Source organism: Accipiter gentilis, chromosome 32, assembly GCF_929443795.1.
Source record: "Accipiter gentilis chromosome 32, bAccGen1.1, whole genome shotgun sequence".
Classification (NCBI taxonomy): Eukaryota; Metazoa; Chordata; class Aves; order Accipitriformes; family Accipitridae; genus Astur; species Astur gentilis.
In genome coordinates this window covers 10,969,855-10,997,537 of record NC_064911.1, presented here as the reverse complement: position 1 = coordinate 10,997,537, position 27,683 = coordinate 10,969,855, and the positions used below count along the sequence as shown (strand labels likewise).

General features: G+C 43.4%; 1 protein-coding gene across 1 annotated transcript in view; it reads left to right on the top strand.

Moving 5' to 3' along the window:
- The window catches only part of LOC126053168 (amine oxidase [flavin-containing] A-like), a 39,761-nt gene extending 12,837 nt beyond the window's left edge, over nt 1-26,924 (top strand). The window contains exons 3-15 of the mRNA XM_049835002.1: nt 1,381-1,518; nt 9,922-10,026; nt 11,295-11,386; nt 14,180-14,321; nt 16,081-16,230; nt 17,330-17,489; nt 18,788-18,884; nt 20,410-20,463; nt 21,397-21,454; nt 21,889-21,986; nt 23,423-23,534; nt 25,012-25,074; nt 25,562-26,924. Of these exons, the coding sequence (XP_049690959.1) occupies nt 1,381-1,518; nt 9,922-10,026; nt 11,295-11,386; nt 14,180-14,321; nt 16,081-16,230; nt 17,330-17,489; nt 18,788-18,884; nt 20,410-20,463; nt 21,397-21,454; nt 21,889-21,986; nt 23,423-23,534; nt 25,012-25,074; nt 25,562-25,717 (1,425 nt within the window). The 3' untranslated portion in view covers nt 25,718-26,924. The remainder of the gene's footprint in view (nt 1-1,380; nt 1,519-9,921; nt 10,027-11,294; nt 11,387-14,179; nt 14,322-16,080; nt 16,231-17,329; nt 17,490-18,787; nt 18,885-20,409; nt 20,464-21,396; nt 21,455-21,888; nt 21,987-23,422; nt 23,535-25,011; nt 25,075-25,561) is intronic.
- Nucleotides 26,925-27,683: the final 759 nt, after the last annotated feature.

Genomic DNA, 27,683 nt, shown 5'->3' with positions numbered 1-27,683 from the left:
AGTGCCATTTTAGCTGCCCTAGGATACCTTGCCTGGCCTCCAGCTGCAGGTCTTCCATGGATCATGAGTCAAATTTGTCAGCCTTGCACAGAAGTCTTGGACACCTTGGGCTGTCTAAAATGGTGTTAAATAAACATCCGTATTAAGGTAATTGAATTCCACCTACATAGTCCATACCCTTTGTCCATGGCAGAGTCTCCTCTGACTTTAACATTACAGAGGGAAACTATCACCTGAGACTGTGAGTATCAAAGCATTGCTCTTCTCATTCCCATCTCACTTTGCATACTGTAACAGGCATGGTAACTAAGAGCCCTATATGAAGCAGCCTGAGCAGGGCCAAACATCGTTACAGCTCAGACATACATTTTAACACGGCTTAAAATTATCTGAAGTAACACTCCTACTTCTAAATATGGACCACATTTTGATTGCCATTAAAAAGAAAATGAAAGAAATGACAAGTCACCTGTGGCACAGGGTAACGTAATACAGACATTACCTCTGCTTTCCACCTGGGAAGTAAGGGAGATTTAAATTATGTCAGATGCCATTGCCGGGGAACCAGAGATAAACAGTGGTGTTTCATTAGAAATCATTGTCCGTGAAACACGAAGCATAAACACCATCCTTCTGTGACACTGAGAATGCCTAGCTTAAAATGCTCACTGTGAACAGTGTTAAAAGGAGTTACTATCTTGGGAAATCAGCGGGCTTGTAATACTACGCATCCCTGAAACTTCTTGCTTTCTTCCTGCTTCCCAAGTGAGTGTGATGCTGGTCTGAGCAGTGTGTGGAGCACCTTCGGTGGCAGGCATGGCTGGGGCCTGCTAGCCAGAGTGCACCGGGCTAGAGCCAAGGTGTGCCATGCTGGAGGGGAGATTACTCTCCCTGAATACTGCAGTGCAGTACTCAGCATCTACAGCATTAAGTCTAAGCAGATATCTACAGGGAGAAAACAAGCCTTGGTGCTGGAGATGGTTTCAACTTGAGAAATGTTTTGCAATGACAAGAAAACTAACATGAATTCTGAAAAAGTAGGGTTAGACTTAACCAAAGTAATGATTTGGTTGGATGTTTCTTCATATTCTCACGTATTTTGTGAGACTAAAAGGCCAATACTGAAAACTATAGGGAAATTTAAACAAGAGTTAAACCCATTTGTGCACATGTGCATGGCAGAGTGAAGACACTGTGATTTCTGTGTGTCTGTCATTACAGAGCTCAATACTGCCTGCTTTTAAGTCAGTCAGTACTCATTTTCTCCTGTGCATATAGTTGCAGTGCTAGTCAGTATGGAATAATTCTTTCTACTTCTAGATGTTTGTATTGAGGAGCTTTCTGTACAGCTTCTGATTCCTGTATTCTTTCTTTCAACAGAACAATCAAGTTAATTACGTAGATGTTGGTGGATCATATGTGGGACCTACCCAAAACCGGATTCTCCGACTGGCAAAAGAGCTCGGTATTGAGACCTATAAAGTGAATGTTGAGGGCCATATAATCCATTATAAGGCGGTAAGTACTGCATCTTTCATTTTGAGATACTTAAAGATATTGAGCTTTGGAAATTACTGAGACATTAAGAGGGTTTCATTTAACGCTTGCTTTTAGTAATCCAGTAAGCACCTGTTTGAAGCATAGTTATCCTTTTTTAACCTATTGGGAGTGGGATAAATGGTTCTTGTTTTCTTTTGAAAAGTGTTCAGAAAATGGGACTGACAGCAGTTAAAAAATTTGGGATATATTCAGCACCTGATTATCTTTAAACATATCCTGTAAAAAATTGTTGCCTGAAACTCAGAAAACACTTGTTCTGAAATAAAAGCCAAATTGAAATAAGAAAAAAAAGTATAATACTGTTGGATACTATTGAATAACAGTACTAGACAACAGTGTTATGGGAGTCTGGGAATAGTATAATGTATAGTTACATAACTAGATTCACATGAGATGCCTCCCAGTCCCGTAGCGTGGGTTTCGTCTTACTTACAAATGGATGTCTGGAAGCTTGGTATCTAATTTGAGACTCACTGAGATTCCCCCTCTAGCTAATGGTGAGAAACAAGCCCCTCCCAAGGCTTGCTGTAAGCTCCATATCTGAGATGTGGGGCATGGGGGTCCAGATGGCCACTCTTGAGTAGGTACTTATGTAGCTAAAGTGAACTGGAATGAAACCTGCCTTCAGACCAGATTTCTAGCCCTTGTGTTAGATCTTTAGCCCACCAGATTTTTGCTCAGTTCCTAGTCAGGACCTGCTGCCAAAACCAATGCAGAGGGAGAGCGGCAGGGAGAGGGACAAAGAGAGGTCTAAGATTCATAGGTATGAGGTACAAACTCCGTAACTCACAAACTACTTTACTTTCCAAAGACCATCACCTTTTATTTTTTTTAATGTCCTTTAGTTTTGGTACTTCCCAGACTCTGGCAGACCAAGGCTTGAAGCCTATATGAGTCGGAGTTGACATACTTGAAAGAGGCAAGGCTATGTGATGGATCCTTAACTGGTTTCATTTCTATTATCTTCCCACTTTTTCTTCCAAGAATTAGAGCAATACATTCATGCTGTAAAGTTTTATCATCTGGTTCTGTAACCTCTCCTTACTGGACAGATTCATACCATGCTCATAACATAGTTGCATCTTAAAGAATTGCATAGTCACTCCATAATACTAAAAAAGGTTATTTTACACCACCTGGTGTAAAATTGGTGTAATTCTACAGCAAGATGGCTGCACTGATTTGTACCAGCTGAATGTTTGGCCCACTCTATTTGCTTTAAGCTCAGACATGGATCTCTTAGCATCCTAAAAGGCACTTATCTTCTCTATGTTAAATAAAAGGCTTTAATGGGTTACATGAATTTGAGCTCTTAATCCATTTTGACACTGAAGCTGCAGCTTTTTGTTGTCCCACATTACATTATGCATGTCCTTGCTAATGACCATGTAATTTCGTAAATTTTCTTTGAAGTGAAAGCATGTTTCTAAGCAAGAGGCAGCATTATAAGCTATTCAGCTGGATCACAGGCTGTGGATCAGTTCTAGATTTGGCATCGTGGTCCTGCTGAGCTAACCAGGGTCCCCAAGGGAGGTATAGTTGTTGGACCAGGGTGACAGCAAAGGGGCTTTAAGGTCTCCCAGCATGGTCAGTTAAGCACTGGATAAATAATAACGATGCTTTTCTTCCCACATCCTCTTCCCGTGAATTGCAGGCTTCTTGTTTTCTTTACTTTTCCTAAGGTTTTCCACTGCTGCTTCTCCTTACTCTTTCCTTGAGACATCGTGTAGTCACTATGCCCTTTGTTTTAGTGATCTGTTGTTGAACCCTCTCTTAGATCCCACTTCTACAAGAAGCCTATCGAAAACAATCTGTGCAGTCCTGGCTATTGGCTGGGTTGGTGAGTGCTCAGGGCCCTTAGGGCTTGTACGTTTTACCTACCCGCTGCACACTGTTATCATGCTGTGATGATGAGTCGACCAGGTAGGGATTTGTGCTCTTCTGGCTATAGATGTGCCCCTCATGTTCACTAAAGATGCTCCAGGAGCCCAAACACCTGTGGTATTTCCTAGATGATAGAAAAATGTGTTAGCAAAGAGGTGATTTGATATTAAAGGATCATTGCCCCAGAAATTAAATATTAATCTGAAAGATGGATGTGTTCAGCTTCTTAGGCTAATACGCTATCAGCCGTGGGCCAGCTGCTGCCTTTTAGGTTTGAAAAGTATGACTAAAACTTTTCTCCTTGTGTCTCATCTGCTGTTTCTGTTGGCTGATGGCTGTTGGGGAGCGTATAGCCGGGGTCAGACAGGAAGGTCTCTTCCCAAGGGCATTTCTCCAAAATCTGCAATGCTGTGTGGTTTTGACAGAGGCGAGAAGGGGAATGTCTTGAGGAATGATTAAACATGGCTTTAGATTTTGTTGTGACAGTCATTCAGCTGTATATAATCTCCATCATCCTCAGATTAAGAGATTTTTGGTCTTTTGTTTACCATACTAATTGGTTCAGTTTGGCTCTTTCTGAAGATTTCCAGGGTACTGCTTGGACTGAGTTAGGGGAAAGTGGGAAAATGGTTTATCCTAGCAGCGGAAGCAGCCAAGGGAAAGAAGAAATCCCCAGAGGCATTTCATGAGCTTCTTTGCTCTGAAAGGAATTTTTCCTGTATGTGTGTGGAAAAATTCCATGTACTGCAAGCTTTAAAAACTACGTCGCTTTGTGTAGGCATGTTTCCTTTGTAGTTACAGTTTATTTGAAAAATCAAAATATGTAACTAATGTTTATCTCTTCTTCTGTTTGTTTATTCTTTCCCATCAGTTAGCATGGTAATGTGGACTGCTTTTATGTCAATCAGGAATTTGTCTGTGTCCTGTTGTTGTAAATCTGTAACTTTAAACTGTAGATTTTGTTACGAGCTCCGGACTTTCTTTCCAGCCAAATTGCTCTGTGGCTACTGTTCTGTAATTCATCAAGAATGCTTTAGGACTGAGAAAAGGCAGATGTGCTAGAGTTCTCCCTTCCCAGAAGAGACAGATAGCTTTTAATTTTTACAGAGGTCCTTGAAAGTCACTCTGTGCTCTGTTTTCACCTTCTCTTTACTAGAAGACCCCAAAAGGTAAAGGCATTAGGGCCTTGGTGTGGTATTAACCTTCTCATGTAACTGCAGTCCTCTAATATCTAGCAGCAGCACCCAGCTCCAATATACATAACATTAGTAAATAAGGACTGATTTTTCTTATTTGTTTGCTTTGATTTTCAGAGCAAGGTAACACTTGACAAAAGATTAGCATTTCTATGCAATGCTTCACACTGGCCATCTAGTCTTTTCTTCATCTAGCCTTAAGATTAAGAGATTGGGAGGCAGCAGGTAAGTCTGTGACTAAGTCTGTGCAGATCGCTGTAAATCTGCAGTTCGGACACGGGAATCACAGACAGTCCAAGGCACTGCAATGCTCACAAGGCTGGACCTGCTGGAGATACTGAGCAGTGAAGGATGCCCACTCGAGGGCTCGCACCATAGGGAGCCGCTGCTCTAGCTGTGTGTGCTATGCGTGGCCCAAGGGCGATAGAAATCCCTGCTCTGGGGCACAAGGGATGCTCCTCCTGTGCTTCTTGACATGTAGCTCGTCCTCAGCACAGTGGGCGGGAGCCAGACTTGCCTTTCTCAATACTGGCAAATTTGTCTGCTCCTCTTGCACAAATTGAAACTTGGGGTGGTGTCACAGCTGGATCGGCTTGGGCTTAATTCCTGTAGTTATGACTACAAGCCACAGCATAGCCCTCAGCCGGGAAAAAACAGATCTTGCAGAGCATATCTCTCTCTGCTGGCTTCTTTCTAACCGCTGAAGTATGGTGCTTGGGGATATTGTTTCCTTTGGATTGGTGTGGGGTAACTAATCCAGGCAGGCAGCAGGACTCAAATCTGAGATCTGCAGGAAAGCATTCCGCACACTAGGAAAGGAAAAAAAAGTTAGATAAACTCTGTGGGTCAGTCAAGCAGCCTTGTGTTATCATGGGAACAAAGCCAGTAGGTTATTTGCCTTTCAGTTAAGAAAACAGTAGTTCTCAAAATTTAATACACCCAGAGCACTATAAATGTGTTTAAAAATGGAATATTGCAAGACCTTGCCTGCTTGCAGTGAGCTCCTCTGTGAAACATGCAGCTAGAGCTCTTCTGCCTAGTAGGGAAACAGTATTAAAAACAAATTAATAACTTACCAGCTCCAGGTCATTTGGGCTAGATTTATTCCCTGCTGTGGAGAATCTTGTGCAAGCGAAAGAGTGAAAAAAACCCTGATGTGGCTAAGGCTGTTTGGCTTGCGCTCTCTGATGGGCAATGGGAATTTCTCTCCTGGAATTTGTTAGAATTGGGCTTTCCTCGGATCAGCTCCCACCTCTTATAGGTCCAGCCCCACTGCACAAGGAGTTAGTGTGTCTGTGAACTATTTCAGGCTCACTGAATTCAATCTCAGCCTCTTCCAGGTCTGTTAGCACTGTTGTATTTTTCCAGCTTTTCCTGCCCTTGGTGTCCAGTCTTAATGAAATTACGGGTTTTTTGCATGCTCTTTTCAGAGCAACAAGTAATGCAACTTTAGACTGTTCATTATCAGTTGGCATTTCATAGTTCTCAGGGGATAAAATAGGTTTTCCCATTGATCTTCCTGGGCTAGGCCATTGACCAAAGATGTGGGGATAATAATATTTTCAGATCAGTAATGAAAGGATAGTTCTTTTTTCAAATAGCAGATAAATGAATACTAATGTGATACATGTCATACCAGTGGCTGAGGTTGTCAGATTTCTTTATCAGTCCTCAGCAGTGTGTGGTTATGGTGGTCTAAAGCTAGTATAGAGGTGGAAAATTTGAGGGAAAATATTAGGTAGCCAGGCAGTGGGCAAGTTCTCTCACTAATTGCCACATCTGCAGCAAACAGGATAGTCTGGGAGTTCCTGAACCTGTAGCTGTTGAGCATGGTAGGGTTAACACTGGGAGTTGGAAAAGCCTTTTTGGTGCAAACCTCAGCACAGAGTTACTGAGAGAGACTTTTCCTGGGCTGTTGTTTCCAGCAATGTAAGGAATAGGTTTGGCTGAAAACAAGAGGAGGAGAGGAGCCTTAGAAGCAGTTACTTTTTTTTACTTTCTTTTTAAATAAGTGCTTCTCTGGGGGTAAGTAAGCCAAGGATAGGTATTTGCAAGTTACACCACTCAGTACAAGCACAGTCACTTATCAGAAGGCTGTGTGAAAAGAAGTCTTACTGAACAGTGGAAAAACTTTGCAAGTTTTCCCTGCTGCTCCTGCAACAGTAGGCTTATCTTTTACCTTTGTCTGCTTGCAATATTGGCATGACAGAACTTCAGTAATAACTTATCTGCACCTGTTGTTGGGTAGCCTGACGGCATTGCATCTCATCTCTGCTTAAGGGCAGGATTATTGGTGTTAAAGCACATCAAGGAAGGCACATTGATAACACCTGCATTGCTGACCAGAATAAAAAGTCTAACAGTAAATGAACTTTGAAGGAGCAATGTTTGATGACCGTTTTGAAGAACAAAATGTTGTGCAATAAGAAGAAAATTATTAGCAATTTATTGCTGCTTTGTATCAGAATGTCCTTGTTTGATAAAACACTGGTTTATGACAGTAAAAGCTGTGGCATGCAGTATATCACTTTTCATGCGTTTTTTGGTCCTCTTTTCCATGGCTGAATACACTCCATGTGAATACACTGCTCCAAACTGGCAGTGAGAAATCGTGCTCAAGGAAAAGGAAGAGGCAGTGTTGTGCAGAGGATTCCCTTGCTGGTAGTTCATAGGAGCATTTTCTCTGCTCTTGCCGTGGCAGAAGTGTGTTTTGCGTGCACACATGCACCTGGAGAAGACTGGAGCAGCATCCTCCACCCACTTTCCTCCAACATAACTCTCTAAACCAGAATGAAATGGGGATAAAAGAGAGAAAAAACGTATGTGGTACACAAGATTAAGATTACATACCCAGAAATCCAGAGGTAACCAACCACCTCCAGAGTCATCCTGGTGTCTTGAAAAGAAAACTAAGCATTTGTTGGAAATTTTTAAAAAAAACTTTAAGCGCTTGGATCTCAAGCTGAACTAAGTGCTGAGATCACAACCTTGAGCTTTGCTTGACCCAGAGCAGAGATTACTCTGTCTAGATGAAACAGAAGAGCATTTTTGCTGCTGCCCTCACTGAAGAAGGGGAGGAGGTAAAGCATGGTGGGCTGCAAGCCTGGCCAGCTGCTGGAGCTGGGGCATCACTGCAGCCATCCTCTGCGGAGAAAGGGACCAAGCGGTGTTGGTCACAGCAAGACTTCTGTTCCTTACGTGTGTGCTCTTGTCTCCTCCGTTGTACCTGCCCTGGAGATGACAAAAGTTGACCAAAATGCGGCTTTTTTCCAAGTCTGAAAGCTCACTATGGTTTCCCAAGTTTCATGTTGCACCTTGTATTTTTGTTATGGTCTTTGCAGAAAAATGTTTTGAAAAGTATCAGAAATCTGTATGTATTTACACACACAGAGACGATTATCAGTGGGGAAGACTGATAAATTCTCTCTCGCTGAGTGTGGGGAAGGGGCATTTGGCTCCTGCTTTGTGTCCCCTGTCTGTGGGTTATCATCTCATGCATTGCAGCACTGCAGCCTCTCGCTTGGTCTGTGTGTCTCACCTGCCAGGTGCGATGGGCTGGCATGCTACACATCGCACTGAAAAGCACGTGGCACGCAGCTTGGTGTTACAGCTCGTACCTGTCATGGTCCAGCATGTTCGCTGCATCCTGCCACGTGACCTCATGCAAACTTCTAACGCACCTGGAAGGGCAAACGTTTAAGAGGTCTGATGAGAAATTTGCCGTTGACTTACATAGGGGAACACTCAAAAGAATTTAATAAGAGAAAATGTTGCTTGCTCATCCAGTCATCTTTCAGATTGGTTATCATAAACAACCAGCTGCTGTTAGATGGTTTCACTTACCATTATATCACAGGATTATCTGAAACAGTCTGTATTCCTGGTGTGGCTATGTGTCATACACATGGTAAGTATTGATACCATTTTTGCAAGTGTACAAAATTTTTCTTCCTGCAGCCACAACCTTTCTTTTGGGCATTTTTTTTTTTTTTTTAGGCTAGGTTTCTCCCAAGGTACTTGGCATAATAAAGAGGTATGTTTGCTTTCTATAGATGAGGTGTACCATAAAGGTGCTTAGATAGCTTAAAAGATTAAAATGCATGCAATTTTAGACTCATGCAAATTTTAGGATGCACATTTCAGCAGGTGGGAAAACATTAGATTCATTCATATGTAATAATGAAGAATGCTTAGGAACAAGGAATATTACCTCCTTGACCATTGCTTGAGTGTCCTTAGCCCAGAATTTGACAACCTGCTCAGAACAAGTGTACCCCTCCCCATCCCCTCTGAATAAAAAAAAATATGTTATTGTCCTTTTTAATGTCAGCCCAACTGTTTTTTCCCCTCATACTTAGCTTCATGCATTTCTATTGCTTACATGCATATGCAGGAAAAAAAAATTTAAAAAAGGAAAAATAGGACTTTTGGGGCAAAAGGTCAGCCATGTGATGACTTGCTTGGGCAATCGCAAGCACAAGGACAGGCTGGGTGATGAATGGATTGAGAGCAGCCCTGCGGAGAAGGTCTTGGGGGTGTTGGTTGACGAGACGCTCAACATAACCCAGCAATGTGCGCTGGCAGCCCAGAAAGCCGACCGTGTCCTGGGCTGCGTCAAAAGCGTGTCCAGCAGGTCGAGGGAGGTGATTCTCCCCCTCTACCCCGCTCTCATGAGACCCCACCTGGAGTACTGCGTTCAGCTCTGGGGACACCAACATAAGAAGGACATGGACCTGTTGGAGCGAGTCCAGAGGAGGGCCACGAAGATGATCAGAGGGCTGGAGCACCTCTCCTGTGAGGACAGGCTGAGAGAGTTGGGGTTGTTCAGCCTGGAGAAGAGAAGGCTCTGGGGAGACCTTAGAGCAGCCTTCCAGTACCTAAAGGGGGCCTACAAGAAAGCTGGAGAGGGACTTTTTACAAGGGCATGTAGTGATAGGATGAGGGGTAATGGTTTTAAACTGAAAGAGGGTAGATTTAGATTAGATGTACGGAAGAAGTTCTTCACTGTGAGGGTGGTGAGGCACTGGAACAGGTTGCCCGGAGAAGTTGTAGATGCCCCATCCCTGGCAGTGTTCAAGGCCAGGTTGGATGGGGCTTGGAGCAACCTGGTCTAGTGGAAGGTGTCCCTGCCCCTGGCAGGGGGGTTGGAACTGGATGATCTTTAAGGTCCCTTCAACCCAAACCATTCTATGATTCTATGACTTTGAGAATTTTGTGTTCCTGAGTAATGAAGATGTGGTCTGTTGTGTTTCAGTTGCTTATATTCTTATGTGTATTTTAGGGAAAGTCACACTTTTTCACGGGTATTTCCCCTTCAACATGGAATCCCTTAGTTTATCTGGATTACAATAACTTCTGGAGGACCATGGACAAGCTGGGAAAAGAGGTAGGCTGTGTAAATTGCACGTTTCCTACAATGCTCATGTCACCACGAGTAAATCTAGTTTTGTTTTGTTTCTGGCAGGCTTTTTTATTGCTTCTTTAAATATAAAAAAAAAGAAACATCCATCAGGAAAGATATCTGTGTTGCCCAGGAACTATCAGGAATAACAGGGCTTCCTCACTGAGAGGACATTAGACTAGATGACCTTTAAAGGTCCCTTCCATCCTAAATCATGATTCTATGAGAAAGTACAAAAAGATCTGGAGGTGTCTAAGATACCTGAAAAAAATGAGGTGAACCTCAGTATATGTACTTTCTCATGCCAGGGAAAACCATTCCATGAGCTGGGAGATGAGAAGGGTTTTTCCCCTTTCCCTGTGACAGCCTTTTTCAGTAAGGATGATTCTTTTTTGTAGCTGCCTAAGATGGGGTCCAGTTTGGCATCATAGTAATTTTATTCTAAAATTTTATTTCTAAAATTCTTAAACAGAAAATACCTGCGAAATTCAAGCAGTACAACTGCAGATCTTCCTGTGTGCAAAAAGTAGCCCCTGGAGTGTCATGCTGTCTTTCAGATATTTATCAGTTGCTTTATAATCTGGCTACAAACCAGGGGCCCTACCTTACGATAACCTTCAGGCATAACTAACTGTATTCCTGCAAAGCTCATTGAGTTTATGTGGTTTTGCAGAAGCAAATTTGTGTATGATACCACACTTTTTTTTTTTGTCAAATAATACAAATTTTTTGAAGATTCAAATATACGACAATGTTCTCACATGTCATGGTACTTGCATGCAATGGATTATTATTAAGAATTTAACTGTCTAAAAATAATTTAATAGTATCTAGACATTTTTGCTCCCTCTGTAGTTAAGAGAGAGACATAGGGACCTTCAGATATCTATCTGTAACTGACTGAATCTCTGACTGGAGAAAGAATTTTTCCCTCAGCTGTTAGAAGACACCAAGACAACTGAATTAGAATAGACACTTTAATTCTGGACAACTAAAAGCCAGATGAGTCCCAACATATGGATATAGTTCATTGGTCAAACAAAGCCAGATTTGGTGATCATGGTACAATTCATGCCCAAAGGTGCGAATGGAAACTATTCCATTTAGTGAATTTATTCCAAGTTTACAGCCAAATGCAGGGGACAAAAGAAACTCCTGGCCAACATATCAATCAACTCTGTGCTACTAACTAGCTATGACAGGCAATGATGTAGTACTGAATAATTTCTAGAATGTTTTACCTCTGTCTCCAGATTCCTCTCGAAGCACCATGGGACGCTCCGCATGCTGAAGAATGGGACAAAATGACCATGCAAGAGCTGATAAATAAGATATGCTGGACCAAGTACATAACTCTTTATTCACTTTGCTGCAGAATGATAGTGGCTTCCTGGCAAATTCTGGGGTACAGCTGAGTACAGCTGGGGTACAGGCGGTGAGAGAGCAGGAGGTGTTTGAGATGAGCCTTTGTGATGGGCTGTTGTCAGGCGGTGGGTGAAGGTCTGCGGAGGTTAAGGTGGTACACAGAGCCTGGGCTGGTTGGCAGGTGGGATTAAAGGTGCTGGGGAAACCTAGGAGCTGAGGAGTGATGTCCTCTGACTCTTGGCGATGCCTTCTGCAGTTATCAACGCATCTGCTTTTACTGCGTAGGCTGCGCCGCGCGTACCACGGAGCAGGCAGGTGCCTCTGGCACGCTGGAGAGCAGCACACCGTGCCAGAGGGCAGCTGCTTTCCAGTGGTCACCTAATGGATGAGTGCAAGACCCAGGGAGCGGGGAGTGAGCAGCTGTTGGCTCTGGAAACTCTGGAGAAGTTGAAATGCTGCTCCTTGTTTCAGCAGTAGTGCCTGCTGGGCCTCCGAAACCCTTGGAGGGAAACAAGGCAGCTGAGGCAACCTTTCTCCTTGCCTTTCACCTCCCTGGCTGGTTTGTGCCTGAGCCCCGTTGGGAGCTCTGCGTTCGTCCCAGCAAGCCTGTTGCTGAGTTCGCTCAGCTCTGCCCCTTGCAGTGCACCCTCCCTCTGCTCCTGGCAAGCTGTCCTTGAATGCCGGCCAGCTCTTCTGGGCCTCTTTGCCCTACAGGGTAGCTTCCCATGAGATGCTGCCAAGCAGGTCCTTGAGGAGGATAAAATCTGCTCTTCCAAAAGCCAGGGTTGCAATTCTGCTGTTTGTCTTACCCCTCTCGGGATCTTAAATTACACAGTCTCTTGGCCATTGCAAGCCAAGACTGCCCTTCACCTTTGCATCGTCCAACAGGTCTTCCTTGTTTGTGAGTAGCAGGTCCAACAGAGCATCAACCCTAGTTGGTAGGAAGAGGGCCCAAGGTGTTGTATTACCTAGAAAATGGCCAGTGTGTTTTATGTCTGTGAGGGACCACACTGTACAAATAAAAAAAGGAAGAATGTTTACAAGGTGACAACAGCTGGAAATACTCTTTTTTTCCTTTCCTTTTTCAATTAATTCTCTTTATAAGGAAAAGAAAACTGTGCTTGTATGAGCATTTGTGTCCCTGCTTGCAGTGCCAGCCCCTGTGCTATTCTGTAGCACTTTCCTCCCTTGTATTCAGTGTCTTTTATTTGTCTGTGCTCTGTTTGCCCTTTCATTCTGAATGTGGTTTAGCACTGTGCCTGCAGCTTCCTGACCAGAACTTTCTGTTTGAAATTTATTTTGCTGGCTTAAATCTTACTCCAGCTCCATGTGATACAAGGTATGGCTGTTTGGACTTTCTCTTGCTCTCTGTGGCATTGTAGTTTTCTTCACGGTTAGTTTTATGAGCCATATGCCTGCAAACTCGGTTACTTTGAACTACCCTTTCTGTTGCAAGTGCACTGGCTCTTCCTCATCTAGTTTTTACTGTTCCTCTTAGTCAGGGAGCTGGTGGAGTATAAGCAGAATTGGATTTATAGTGATCTCTCCTGTAACATGCTTCTCTGCAAGACTGCTTCTACTGCCAATGGTTTTGTGGCATTCCAGTTTTAATGGATGTGCTCAGCTGAAACACATTCAAAAACTCAGTAAAAAGCCATTTTAGATCTTCAAGCCAAGCCAGATTTTACTACACATAGTTAAAAACATAGTGCCCTAAACAGAAAAGCTCTTTTGCAGCATTTTCTGTATGACTTGGGTCAAGATTATAAAAGATTTGTTTGTCATGTGTCACAGATCAGCATCTACTGATCCTGGAGACTGTCTTCACATTTCTCAGGACTGAACCTGCTACAACTGTTTAGTGAAGTGGTGCTTTCAGGATTGTGGCAGAGGGTTCTTGCATGCAGGATATTTTCATATCCTGGCTAATGAAATAGAGGTGACTGGACTTCATACCCAGGGAAATGAGGTTATAAAAGTTTATAAGTTACATATTTTAGCCCAGATAACTTGCAAAGTTCCTTCCTGTAGCAGATGATTATAAATTCATGCTGCTTCATGAAACTTCATGCAAGTCAAAGACCTTTCACCTTCTTTGCAAAATTATCTCAATTCTCTTCGCAATTTGTAGCCACAAATGAAAGAAATGTCAATAGCTATGTCCCCATTTCCTTCTGCTGTAACTCTGTTTATGTTCAGAGGACCTAGAGTGGTAGACGGCTGACCATCTCCTTATATTTATGGCAATGATTGCCAATTTGGTTTCTCAGGGTTGTTTACCATGTCTGATTCTTGGTTTCACAAAAGGTCTGTGCAGCAGTGTTACATGGGAGATGGGGAATGTCTTGGCTGTGTGGCTAGTTGAGTCCTTTGGGACCCATCAGACCTTGGAAATTATGTGCCCAATGAGCACCCCATGGATGAAAAATGCAGAAGAGTTTCACTAGCTGGTTACCAAATGCATTCTCCTGTCGAGAAAAATATTTGTTCTGATGAAAGGAATAGCAGCTGGGAAACTATTTAAAGAAATAACTAAGGTGAAATCAGTGGGATTTCAAACTGAACGGGTAAATGCTTTGGGAGGGAGAGAGGTGCTGATATAAACCCATTGAAACAATCTCACTACAGACTAAAAAATGAGACAGATATAAATCATCTTGGCTTTTCTGACTTTGGGAAAGCAGCCCTTATTGAGAATAACAAAGAAAATCCTGAAAGCAGTCAGGAAGTCACATTTACTCACTGCCTGTTTCTGCTTCTGTGTCTCACGCAGAGCTGCTAAAGAATTTGCCACCTTCTTTGTGAATGTCAACGTTACATCTGAGCCTCATGAAGTCTCCGCTCTCTGGTTCCTGTGGTACGTGAGGCAGTGCGGAGGCACAGCCAGGATTTTCTCTATCACCAATGGGGGCCAGGTACAAAATGTCTCATATTCTTCCTCCTCTCTTGAAACCATAAAGAGCAAGTGGAGTGTGGTACCCATCAAAGCCCTGCAATTAACAAAAAGAGGACAAAACACCAAGTGCAGGTAGCACTGGAGACAATCAGCTTCTCATGGGGTGGAAAAGCCCTCTTGGCTAACTCTGTACAATAAGGAATTTTATTAGCTAGGCTTTGGGATAAATTGGGACAATTTAATAATTTCTTTTTCCTGCATTCACTTCAGCATAGTCCTTTTGTTGCTGTTTTGTTGCTTTTTGGCCACTTGAAGTACTTTTTTGTACTTCAGGTGTACTTCAGAGTGAAATAAGGGGGTTTTGATGTTGAAGCCTCTGATGACAAGAGTTGGAAGTAGATAGCAAAAGGCCCTTCCTTCTTGGGACAGCTCACATGGCAGCATGTTTCGTGAGCTACTTCAGATTGTTTCTCGCCTTGGTCATGGCAGGTGCCTGGCTGCCTGCAGAACAGCATGGTTTTCTTGTGATTGTTCTGGATGAAGTTTCAAAAAAAGGGGAGAGGGAGCTGTCAAAGTAATTTGGATGTGGTATGTCAGCACCCTTTACTGGCCTTCTACCTCAGTTCACTCAGCATCAGAAAGCATGTGAAGCATTTCAGACTTAAGCTACCAACAGCAAAAGTGGAGAGAGCACCACACCCTCCCAAGTGTGCCGGGATAGGGAGACATTAAGAGAAGTTGCTGGGAGAGATGTGTCAGGAAGGATCTAAGTAGAGCTAATGCTGCCCCAAGGTAGGGGCAAGACCTAAGAGCCTTCTTCCTTAGGAGCCCCTCAGCCACTTTTGCTGTCCCATGTCAGCAACTGCTAGGCATTGCAGCAAGAATTAAAATTAATCCCGGGATACTTGTAGCTAAACAAGACATGTGGAGAGGGGAAAGCTAGTCTGGGAGGAGCACGTCCTTTTCTTTGTGCCCAGATGGGGGAAGGTGTCTTGGTTTCTAGCATCCTTCCCTCTCCCCTCACCCCAGTCAAAATCAGTTGAGCAAAAACACTAAGGGTTTCTGACTTAGCAGCCATGACGAGTCTTACAAAACTTCTTCAGGCAGCTACTTCAGTCTTTCAACACAAGACATTGTGGATCCTTTCCCCCCTGCTAGTACCAGCATCTTATATGTAAAAGTGAGCTGCTTGATATAACACTGGTGGCTGGTAGATAAAGGAGGGTTAGTGCTTCCCCTGAGCCTCTGCACAGACATCGCAAGGAAATACGTGCCACAGATTGTGCTTTTTTCCAGACAGCAATGTCTTTGTGTCTTCCCAGCGACAGATAAAGCTCATTGCCTGCTGCATTTGAGGCCAGACCCAGTTAAAGATCTGTTTTGCTTCTGGGCTGGTGCAGGTTTTCGCTGTACAGACATGAGTTGGTGTCTTTGTCACACAAGGGTTTTGGTAGCGCAGTGATGGGTAAAATACTCAAAACCTCTTTTTAATGAAGTGATGTGTTTATACTAGCTAGAATACCTGCATTATATGTGTTTGTTCTCTAGGCTTCAGGAGTTTTTAAGCCAGCTAATTGAGGAAGCCATTGCAAAAGTGGGTTAGGCAGCAATCCCCACTGAGCCTCAGGTTTATGCCTTCGTTATTCTGAAGGTCTGGACCATTAGGACTTTCAGATTTGGCCTGGAGTTTCTTGATTATGAGCAGAAGTCATATTCAATGTCATTGTGATTAATGCTGGTGCTTTTTTGTTTGTGTTTCTTTTCTGTTTGTTTTTTAGGAGAGGAAGTTTAAAGGGGGTTCTGGTCAGATATCAGAGAAAATAATGGAACGCCTCAAAGGCAGAGTTAAACTGGAGAGAACTGTGGTCCGTATTGATCAGACAGGTGATAATGTCATTGTGGAGACTCTAAACCATGAGATATATGAGGTAATTTGATCAGAATAAAAGTGGAGTATGCATTTAGTGGGGGAATACATCTGCTGTAGCTCTTAGCCAGATGTAATCAGGAAGTACTCATTTGTGTGTCTATTTCTCGGACTACGCTGACACTCTGTGAAACCAGCTTTACAGATTTATTTATGACTGGGTCTCTTGGTGTTCTGCTAGTTGGTTTGTGTCATCACTCTGCCTTTTCTGCCTCAACTTCTTCTGTGATTATATATTTTTACATTTTAGTTCTGCATTGAGACCATTTCAAAGAAAGGAAAAATAACGTTCTTTTTCCTATCTAAGTTTGTGGTTTGCAGCCCAAAAAAAAAAGACATTTCAAATGCCTTTAGTGAGATTTAGCCTCTCTGCAGTGGTACTGTGAAATGCTCCATCAGTATGTGATCACCCTCAGTGGCACCCATGGGGTGGCAGCTCCCTTCTGCGTGCAGAGCCTTGCCTGCCACGGGGGTTTGTGCAGGACTGTGGGGGTCTGCAAGACCCCTTTCTCACCAGTGACAGTGTTTGGAGGATATTTAGGGAAAGCTAGCAGAAAGGGAAGGGACTGTTTGGCACTGAAGCCGGTCTAAGGATGTCCTGGAGGAGAGACTCTCTCCCTCCCTAGGGATTTTTAAACCCTGGAATTAAACTACTGGCTTCTCCCTCCATGCTGGCTGAGTGACAGGCCAGTCGGAGGAGATGGGCTTCCTGCACTCAGCAGCCCCACCAGCATGAGAGTGCCTGAGAGCAGCAGCGTCCATTGTGATATATTGTCACCCTGAGCCCCGAAGCAGAGCGTCCTTCACCGCTCCAGTCAGACACAGGACCTGCGAGACACATGCAGCGTGTTCAGGAATGCTGAAATCACCATCGGTGTTGCTTATTTAACCACAAAACAACATGTTTTTCCCAGCTCCTTTTTCTGAAATGGCAGAATTTTTTTGGTCACCTGGAAATATCTGTGTGGGAAAGCCAAGTAGCAGAGTCAGGTGTGGGAAAGCTGTTAACAACTAGTAAGTGCGTCTTTGAAACGTGTTCTGCGGGGCGAGCTCAGTGAGAGGCAGCACCTTGTCTGTACTGACTGCGTTTTACGTTTCAGGCCAAGTATGTGATCAGTGCTATCCCTCCGATCCTGACAACAAAGATTCATTACAAACCAGAACTGCCGCCAAAGAGAAACCAGTTAATTCAGCGTTTGCCTATGGGGTGTGTCATAAAATGCATGGTGTACTACAGGGAAGCCTTCTGGGAGAGAAAGGGTATGTGGGGAAAGTGAAGGACTCGGGACTCCCACGCTACGTGAATTTTGAAGCTCTGCTGTCTATCAGGGAATAAATCCAAGGCAGGGGGTGGTAAATATGCAAAACTCCAAAACCAAACACACAGAAAAGTGAAAGGTAAAGCTCCTTAGAAAGGAGAGCTCTTCCTCCAAGCTTGAGTGCATGCCTTGTCCCAAAGATGAGTCCAGACCCAAATAGGATCCTGAATCTCATTGCTGCTAGCTGAGGAGGGATGACTGAGAGAACAAGGAAGGTTTCCCTGGGAAGCATTGCTGAAACCTGCAATGCACAGAAACAGTGACCCTGCAGCAGCAGGTCCTGGCTTCTCCCTGCCAGGGACAGCGTTAGGGCAGCCAAAGAGAATTGACAGCAGATGACAAGGAGAGCTTAAGGTGTAAGCAAGACCTTTCCCTGTTTTTAATCCTCTGTTCTACAGACCTGATACCTCAGAGGACTGGAAAAAGTAGGTTAGCCTTTTGTTTAACTCAAGATATTTTTAACATGTGCTGCAACATCATGTGTTTCTCAGCTTTAATTGATACAATTTCCAGAGCTATTTGTATGAACAGATTAGTTTTCACTTCCTATGTAATGATGCTGAGAGTTGCACTGGCCAAGAATATTTCTTAATCAAAATAATATAATCTTGCATGTTTCAGAGCATAAACCGGCCATTGGGCTTAGAAAGAAATGTTGGCAGGTTTATACATTGTTATCTATATGGGTTTTTTTGCGTGTTCATCTGAAACATGTACTGATATGATACTAGATTAGATGGCCCATGTTTCTGCTGCATTACTGTTATGGGACACTATTCCTGACAGTCTTATCGTCAGGAAAATCAACACAGAGTGTAAAGTTGAGCCCGCAGTGACCAGATACAATTACACTGGGTTTTGTTGCTGCTGTTGTTTTGGCCAAAGTTACTCATGGAATGAACCATCATAGTTCTTGCTAGATCCATTTATTTTTAATCTTTATTGCCCCCAATATAGAAAGCCAAAGGGACTTGCAACAATCCACAGAAATTCCTTGCTAAGTAAAAATGGAATTTAAATATGACTTTTATAAGTCTGTGTACTAAATTTCCCGGAGTCAGAGGGAAGAGAGGAGAGAGACTATTACAAAAACACTTCAGACATGTAGGTATTATTGGTGACAAAGAAATTACTGTACAATTCCTTTTATGGATAATTTTCCTTGCTCATTACTATCAGAACCAATGATCATGAACAAGTTTCTCTGACAACTGTTTTGTTTTCTTTCCCCCTCCTTAGGTTATTGCGGTTCCTTCATCATTGAGGATGAAGAGTCTCCAATTGGAATAACCATAGATGACACAAAACCTGATGGATCTTTCCCTGCCATTATGGGGTTAAGAGCTTCTAGCCCATACTTACAGCTGTGTATTTCTTTTTGTATGAAGGAGTGGAAGGAGGAGGAAGAGGGGAAATGGCCAGGTTACATCAGTAGTGCCCACTCCTACAGTCTTCACAGATAGAGGAAAGCACTTCTGACAAGCCCCTGCTACAAATAGCCTAATACAAAGGAGATGGTTGGAAAGGAGTTGCTGAATTTAGCTGTAGTTCATGTTAAGCATTCAGTTAATATTTTTTTGCTGTAGAGTAGATTTAGAAATAAATCACTTTCTTACCTAGCTTTGCGAGCCTGTATTCGGCTTATGTTGGGCCTTGCATTTAGTGCCTCAGCCAAAATGAAAATGTAGTTGTCCAAGAAATCCTTATTTGCCTCCTCTCCATGTTGAGCTGAGGCAGAACAATGAACATCAGCTGGTGGTTCAGCGGGGCAGCAGCTGTGCAGTGAAGAAATCGGGATTCTGAGGAAACTGCCAAGTAGAAAAGTTGTAGTTTGGACAAACAGATGGGAAAATATGTAACAGCATTGACTGACTTTTAAAATAGGTTAAGCCAATATGAACAAACAATCTTTACAAATGTTTCCACTGTAATCTGAGGTGAGACTGCCAAAAAAAAGGCAATATAAATGTCAGGCAGCTACTCCTTAAGTATCTGGCAAGGAAAGCTTGCCACTTCTACTGAACTGTACATATTTATGGTCATGTTCAAGGCTTAAAAACTTCCATGACCTGAGAGCAATAAGCCTCCTCCAAACCCCATGTGGCAAACATTTTTCTGCTTTCTCCATGTGGGTTTATGCAACTTTCTAAAAGAGTGCAGGAACATATGTCATCCCCCGAGTATCTCCACTAAGGTCAGATGAACTAATCACCAAATCTATGTCCTTCAAGCTGAATAAATACTGGTCCCAGTTCTTACAGGACTGGTCCGTGACACTGGGCAGTGCCTGTCAGAGCAGCAGCCTCCCCTCACTTACTAACACCAAATGACATGGGCAGTGGTATGGCCAGCTGTCTGTGAGACTTCAAAAGCTCAAGAAAACTTGGGGTCTCAGTCCTTTTGGGTAAGACCTAGGTATAAGAGGGGAGGCAGTGCACACTAGTTTGGTGGACACTGTCATCTCTCTGCCCACTTTGGGTATAATTTTGCTCTCCTGAGTCAGTGGGGATAGAGAGTTCGTTCCCACGGAGCAAAATGAGGCCAGTGCTGGCAGCTTTGAAAACAGGCTTGCAATCCACAACTTTCTCGTCTGGTAGCTGCCAGGCAGTCCTCTGCACCTCCTCCCCTGGGAATGCATGCTCTTCCTTTCACTTCACTCCCCAGGGTACCAGGCACAGGCCTTTTCACCCATGTGACCTGTAATTATTAAGTGATGAGGTATGATGAAAAAATGCCAAGCCTATTACATACTGGTAAAGTGCTTTGCCTGTCTTTTTTTAGAGTAATTTCAGGCAAGAGCTTGCAAATCAGCTGGGGTGCTGACACTGCGTGATACTTACATGCTATATTTTTCTTTTCAGTTTCATCCTTACCAGAAAAGCTGTTAAACTGGCCCATCTCAGTAAGGAAGAGAGGTAAGAGTTCAGGAACTGCAACTATTTCAGAAATAAATTGATTCTCTGGGATGCTTCCCCACAAGAATATGTGTGTGGTTATGTGTGTGCATATGCACGGATACACATGCTCAGTGCAACTACCAATACTGGAAATTGGGACAAAAATCGAGCTTTGAGCATAAACAGGCCGAGACACTAATGATAATATCCATCCAGTTATGGATATTTCTGAGTTTCCAAGTCTTGCCCACTCTTCCTTGTTATGACTTATCAGCTCTGTGTCTCTATGTGAACTGAGAAGATTTTTCCAAAGACATGGCCAGACTGCATCCCCACTGAATGATGCTTCACCCCAGGGATACCGGGAGTGCTGACATGCATAGTTTTGGGTGTCCTTCACATTTAGACTGGGTAACAAAATTTTTAATCCCCTGTGTTTACAACAGTATAGTTTCTCCATTAGTCTGTGAAATGAACAAACAGTACTTTCTAAATGTGATTTTTGGTACACATGCAAGTGAAAGAGGAGTTCTGCTTAGGAACGTGAGTAGTATTCTCCAGCTCATATTTTGTTCTCAGCTATAGTAAATCTGTAGGGATTTCATTGATTTATATTGCTTCTCTTCTGGTCTTACACCAGTGAACATGAGAATGAATTGGCTCTGCATCCTAAAATAACTGTACAAAGATTTATTTTTTTCAGAGCTCATTGCCAAAATCAACCTTCATTTCCTGTTCCCTGGGTCCATTTTGGATGTCACATTTAGGCTTCAGCATTTGAAATATGTATGTTGAGATAAGAACTTGAAATCAGACTTAAAAACAAAGCCAAACCCAACTTTCTTTCCAATGTATTGCGATAAATGTGATTGTTTTATAAGAAGAGCAATAGCTGAGAGGTTTTTTTCCACCTTTTTTTTTTTTTCTGACTCTGATTTTATTTTCATATAGGAAGAAGAAGATCTGTGAGGCATACGCCAAGGCAATGGGGATGGAAGAGGCTTTACATGTAAGAAATGAATGCCTGTTTTCACCCCTTTTGTACAGTAATGTTGCTCCTTTGTTCTGGAGGATGAAGCCAAAATTCCTGGTACCTAAAATGTGTACCTAAAATTGCATGTCATGCCATGCAATCTGTGCTCCCAGGGGGAGGGCAGCAGCATCTAGTACAGGAAGAGAAGAGCTGCCAGTCTCACTCTTTAGAAGAAAAGAGGAGGCAGCGCATGGTTTTATTTGTCCTGTTATTTCCCCATGGGAGGCTAGTGCTTCTGTAAAAGTGCAAAGATTTGTTTTGTGCAGATGGATAGTGTTAGCCAGATGACATGGCACTCCTTTGACAGGTATCCTTAGCCTGTTTTTTCCTTCTTCAAAGGAAATTTGTTTTTTTTTATTTCCAGTTTCTCTGCCACTGTTTCACTCTCTAATGTTTGCTAATACTTACAGCCTGTGCATTATGAAGAAAAGAACTGGAGCATGGAGCAATATTCAGGGGGTTGTTACACAGCCTACTTCCCACCAGGCATAATGTATTCTTATGGAAGGTAAACCAGAGAATGCTTTGCTATTTAATTTACATTTCTTAGCTTGTGTACAATGATATACCTTATGGAACAAACTTACGGCATATGTAGCATATTAGGGGAACTCCAACCCTATTTCCATTCCCCTGCTCCCCAGCTAAGAAGGATCTCGTTATTGACTTCAGTAAGAGCAGAGTTTCTTTTGTGACTTTGCAAACACAGTGATAAAGGGGCCCACTAGAGCCACGAAACCTTCCCCCACTAGGTTACTTACAGTAGTTGCTGCTACACAGTATTTGCAATAGATCCGTTTAATGCTTTCTGAGACCTTGAAGGCACGCATCTTGGACAGATGAAGAGTCTCCACTGACTGTGTAGGTGGAGCATCAGGTTCTGGTGAAGCCCATTAAGTCACATCATGAGGGGAAGACAAAAACCCCTTACATGAAAACTCATTCACTTCTCCCACCCAGCAAAACCTCCCATGCCCTCCCCATGCAGAACTGCTGTATTCCTACAGGAACACGTTAGATAATACTGATGAATACTAGGTATATCACTGAAAAGTTTGTGGAAGGCATGGTTCCGCACGTAATAGGAACAGCCAGACAAATCTTGTATCCATACTCAAAGACCAGACAAACCACATAGTACATCGCAGCATGAGCTCCTTAGCATGTCCGTCACAGAGTTACACCCTGCCTCTGTGCCAAGATACGTGTGAGAAGAAGTCATCTTGTGCACAGACTCTTCTGTCGTAATATACCTGAACTCTTGGGTAGCGATGGGTGAGGCCTCTGACCTGGGGAAGATGGTGTCAGGCAGACAGGGAAAACTTAAATGGGGTTTAGATGGGAGCCCTTAGAGCAAGCACATCTCTCTATGGGGTAGGGAGCTCATTACCTATGGCTGGGTTGACCGGGATGCTTGTGCAGCTTTGCACAGCTGGAGGGGCTGGCTTATATGACCCTGCGGGGTGAATGCAACTCCCTGAATGCTAAGGCCTTCAGCTGCCATCCCCTTTTGGCAGGACTTGCAGGCTGGCAACTCCAGCCTCCAAACAGAAGCTGGTATTAGTGACCCGCCACTGCAAAAACATCATTCACATCCCATTGTAATGGCAGGATAACATACATCTATCAGCTGCACTGTACTGCTGGAGGCTGTTAGGATTATCCCTTATTCCAGCACTAAAATAAGGTTCATATTATTTTGCACAGAAGCTGGGCATGCTGATTTATGCCTTACATTTTCTCTCTCTCGGATCTTCATTTTTGTGTACAGAAGCAAGTAGGTGGTCCTGCGGGGACAGCTTATTGCACCATGCTCCCCAGCCCAGGTCTGCAGGAATTCTGGAGAACTGAAGTTGAGCGCTCCATCAAAGCCCATAAATTGCTTTTAGAAGGATCATCGCCTTCCTGTTACTTGTCATCTGACATTCTCCATTTGTTTTGAAGGATCATTCGCCAGCCCATTGACAGAATCTACTTTGCTGGCACAGAGACAGCTACCCAATGGAGTGGATATATGGAGGGGGCTGTACAGGCAGGAGAGAGAGCAGCCAGAGAGGTACAGACTGTTGGTTTGCTTCAATGTCTCTATTAGAAGGTTAAAAAGGATTAAGTACAGCTTGGAGGGTCTGATTTCGTGCATCACACCCTGTAGTCGTACAGAGGCTCCTAGAATTGGTGGGGAAGAATCCCAGAAAACGATGACAACCAAAGCCTTTTTTTAAAAAAACCCCAAACTTTGCTTAGTTTATTATTGAATAAAGTGAAGCCAAGAATCTCCCACAAATCAGAACATTAAGCGGTGTGTTGCTGCACTGGAGACTTAAAACGAAGCTCATGCTGTATACCTAATGTCTAGAGGAAAATAACCTCCAATCTGATGCTGCCCTTAGATATACTACCACAATTTCTAACAAATTAATCACTGTATGTTTTAAAAGTAATTTAAGTCATTACAAATGCTCACAGCTATTTCCTATGCAGCAATCTGGAAATCTGAGCATTGTTCTCTTTTTTGATCTATCCCTTCTGCTTCTCCTTTTACGAGAAAGTACGGTTAGCTTGGCTTTATGAATTTGTAATGGGCAGCTCTGATAATGTCTAAATCTCCTCAGAATGACACGCATTGGGCTGGATTCCCAGTCACAGTGAAATCCCTTTACAACAGTCTGGAGGGAGGGAAAAAAAACCATTAAAGGGTGTACATTACAGTTACAACAGCTGTATGGCAGAGCCATGGAGCTGTTATTTAAGGGAAGATCAGCCCTTTGCTTCCATTTGACAGAACATCATATTTGCCTTATAGTCCTCATTACTTGTTTTGTTTCAAGTCACCTAAGTTCTCTTTTCCTTTCTCCATGCCTGTGAGGAGTAGTTACAAAGATGGTTAGTTGTCTCTTCTGGAGACATTCATTTGCCCCAAGAACCACCTTGATTGTTATAATCAGTTTATTCTCAAGAAAAATCCTTGATGAGCTTTGTACTGCCTGATTAGCCAAGAGATAACTTTGTAATTCTATGCTTTGAAAACCCCAGAGTTGTATCTCTCCTCTTTCTAGTTTGTGATCCAAGCGGCATCTTTCCTAAGAGGCTTTGCGTCCTGAGCGTGTGGTGGTAACCTCACCTTGCTGTTTCTTAAACTGTCATGTAAAAAAGCATTTTTACTTGTACTCAGAAAAAAAATTAAAATAAACATCTGGAGAAGCTGTAGTTTGTGTGGATTTCTGAGTGAAGTCCTACTTTTTACAAATGACTCTGTGAAACTGTTCTTTTATCCTTAAAACACTGGTTAGGCACACGACCATTTGATGACCAGCTGTCATATATTTACACAAACTACCAAAACTGCCTCCTTCTTCTCTCTTTGCTGCCATAAGCAGAGAAATCACTATACGTTTTCTGGTTCAAAGCACTTTCAGGTAGTCATAAAGCCTTTTATCAATGTCACCTTGCTCTGACTTGCTCTGCTTTTCTAAAACTGAAGGTAGCGTGGGTTTTAATTTTTCTCACATGGTACAAACAATTTTTTCTTCCAGATATTGCACAGTATGGGGAAGATCTCAGAGAATGAAATTTGGATGCCAGAGCCAGAGTCGAAGGTAAGCCAGACTTTCTCATTGTCACCTGGTCAGGCGCGCACCCCTCAGTCAGGCTGTGGTCCCTGCTTTGGCAATTCCTGTGGGACCTGCCCCCGGGCAAGGTTTTGGTTACCTGACATGCTGATGGTATTCATTTTTTTGACCTGTCCGAGGAATACTGTTACCCCTGTCTGAGGAGTGAATGGCCAAGACCTCAGAGTGTGGGGGACTACAAAATGCAGGAAATCAGCTTGGTTCTGCCCAGTCCAAGGCCATAATTTTAAGCCAAATATAACCTCCTTCCAGTCACAAGTAACTCCACCTTCACTGTCCTGTGGCTGTTTGGGATGACAGCAAATATGCATTTCACAGCCGTGACCCTCCTTCCTCCCCAGTCTGGTCCTCGGGAAAAACCTGTGATCTCCCCAGACTAGTGGGGGATGTTTGTCACCTCCCCGCTCACGCGGTACCACTACCTTGTGGTGGTACCATCTCCTCTCTCCCCCAGGATGTCCCAGCCCAACCATTCACCACCAGCTTCTGGGAGAGGAACCTGCCGTCCGTGCCGGGACTACTGTGCCTGCTTAGCTCTACCGTGTGTTTCACCTCTGTGGCTGCTGCGGGGCTGTTTGCCTATAAAAAGGGACTACTAATTCGAAAGTAGTGGGGACCACACGTCCAGTGGAAGCTGCATATTCCCTCTTCTTCCCTTTTACCAGATGAGTGTTACTTTTGGAGAGAAGTGGCATGGACAGCTGGAAAGGTCAATAGTTGTTCTTGTGATTTTTCTTTTTAGTACCATAATTCACGCATCAAATCTATAGCAGCTGCTACCAGCTAAACAGAAATAAATCAACTGGGGGGTCGTTTTTCAAATTTGCCTTTTCCTTGTCCATTTGTTTTGATTGGACATGATAATATCGATGGTATATTCCTAATACAGGGGAGGCAAAATGCAGATCACACCTTTCCCAAAAGGCAAAGAGGCCTTGGAGAATGCATTCGTTTCCACTTGCTGCTTTATTTTTTACCACCGGAGATAATAAATGCCCTTATGTATTCATCTCAGTTAGCAGCTCAGAATATCTGAGGTTATTCCCATAACATCCCCACTGCACAGAAGAGATTAGCATGCCAATCAGATGTAGAATTGCCAAATTAATTTTCAAATGCATTTGATTAATTATTAATCATCGCAACATGAAACTTAACCACGAGCTGGATGAAAAGAGGTAATTAGCATGAAGCAGCTCACTAAGCGGCGAGAGAGGAAGCGCGAGTGGACTTTATTCTGCCCGCTACCGAGCAAACATCTGCGCTTATCTGTTCTGCAGGGTGCCCGCGTTGGTGCGGCACGGCCATGGCGCGGCTCTCGGTTACTTCCTGGCCCAAGAGCATCCCATCCAGCCCAGACGTTTGCTGTTAAAGCAGGGTGAAATGAATTAGCGAAGTTACAGCCCCTCTGACTTGCAGCAGGTGCTAGCTGTTATTTTCCAAATGGCAGCAGCTTCCTGGCTCCCTGTCAACTCGCTGCCCCTCGTTTTGCTCATAATCTGTACCGCCTTCCTCCAATAAGGAGAAATAAATTGGGGCTTGAATTACTGCCTTGTAAATTACAGTAATTGGATGCATCTGCCTGTTCCACTCTTATTATGTACATGATACACTTAAAATAATCACTTTAGTGTTTAACTGAAGTCTGGAATATATGTTTCACAACGTACCATCATTATGCGGTCTTTTTGCCATGAAATGTGAGCATTGTATGTGTCCATGAACTCAGCTGTCATTCATCATGGGTGAAATGTGCCTTTCCAATAGTCCTGGAACCTTGATAAAAGGAGCTCTTCTATAAACTTTTCTTCAGATTCTTTCTCGTGTCGTTTTTTGTGAGTTTGTGGAAGATGGTGTTTCTTTAGCGTGTTAAATCACTAAGGCACATCACATGCAGCAACCACCAAACCCTTACTCTGCTCGCTATGATCCTTATGTGTACGCCAACAGAAATACCTACCTACCCAAGATGACTTCGCTTCTGGCCTCTGCTTCAACCATATTCATATGTCCTCTCGCATTTTTGTACAAAAGCCTTGCAGACACCGTAAGTGCAGGCCAATCTCAGCCTAGGTGCTGGTGGGCTCCAAACCTGAAGCCATTTCCAGAGGGATGGGGTGCTTCAGGCGGTCCCTTGTCATCAGATGTGAGCAGGGGCTCACGGTGCCGGTGTTAACCACAGCACAGAAAAGGCTGTACAGACAGTACATGTCTCCTGAGTTACTTTGTTCATTGTTCCCCGCCATTCTGTGTGAGGATCAGCCAGCCACTACCAGTTTCTCTGGGGGAAAAAAGCCTGAACAGATTATTTATAAGACGACTATCTACATTTTCAGCTTTCAGCTTCAACTTGCCCATCTACCTTGAGCTTACACATGCACTCCAAATTACCATCAGTGGAACAAGAGAATAGTCTCAGTAGGAAGCAGCAATGTTGGATTTTGAACACAATAAACCATAGTATTAAATGCTTGTTTAAAGGATTTTTGACAGGTCATTTGACAGGCCAGCTTAGCATCCACCTTAGGAACCTTCGCAGGGGGGAAAAGTGACTAACGTGAATTGCTGTTTGGCTC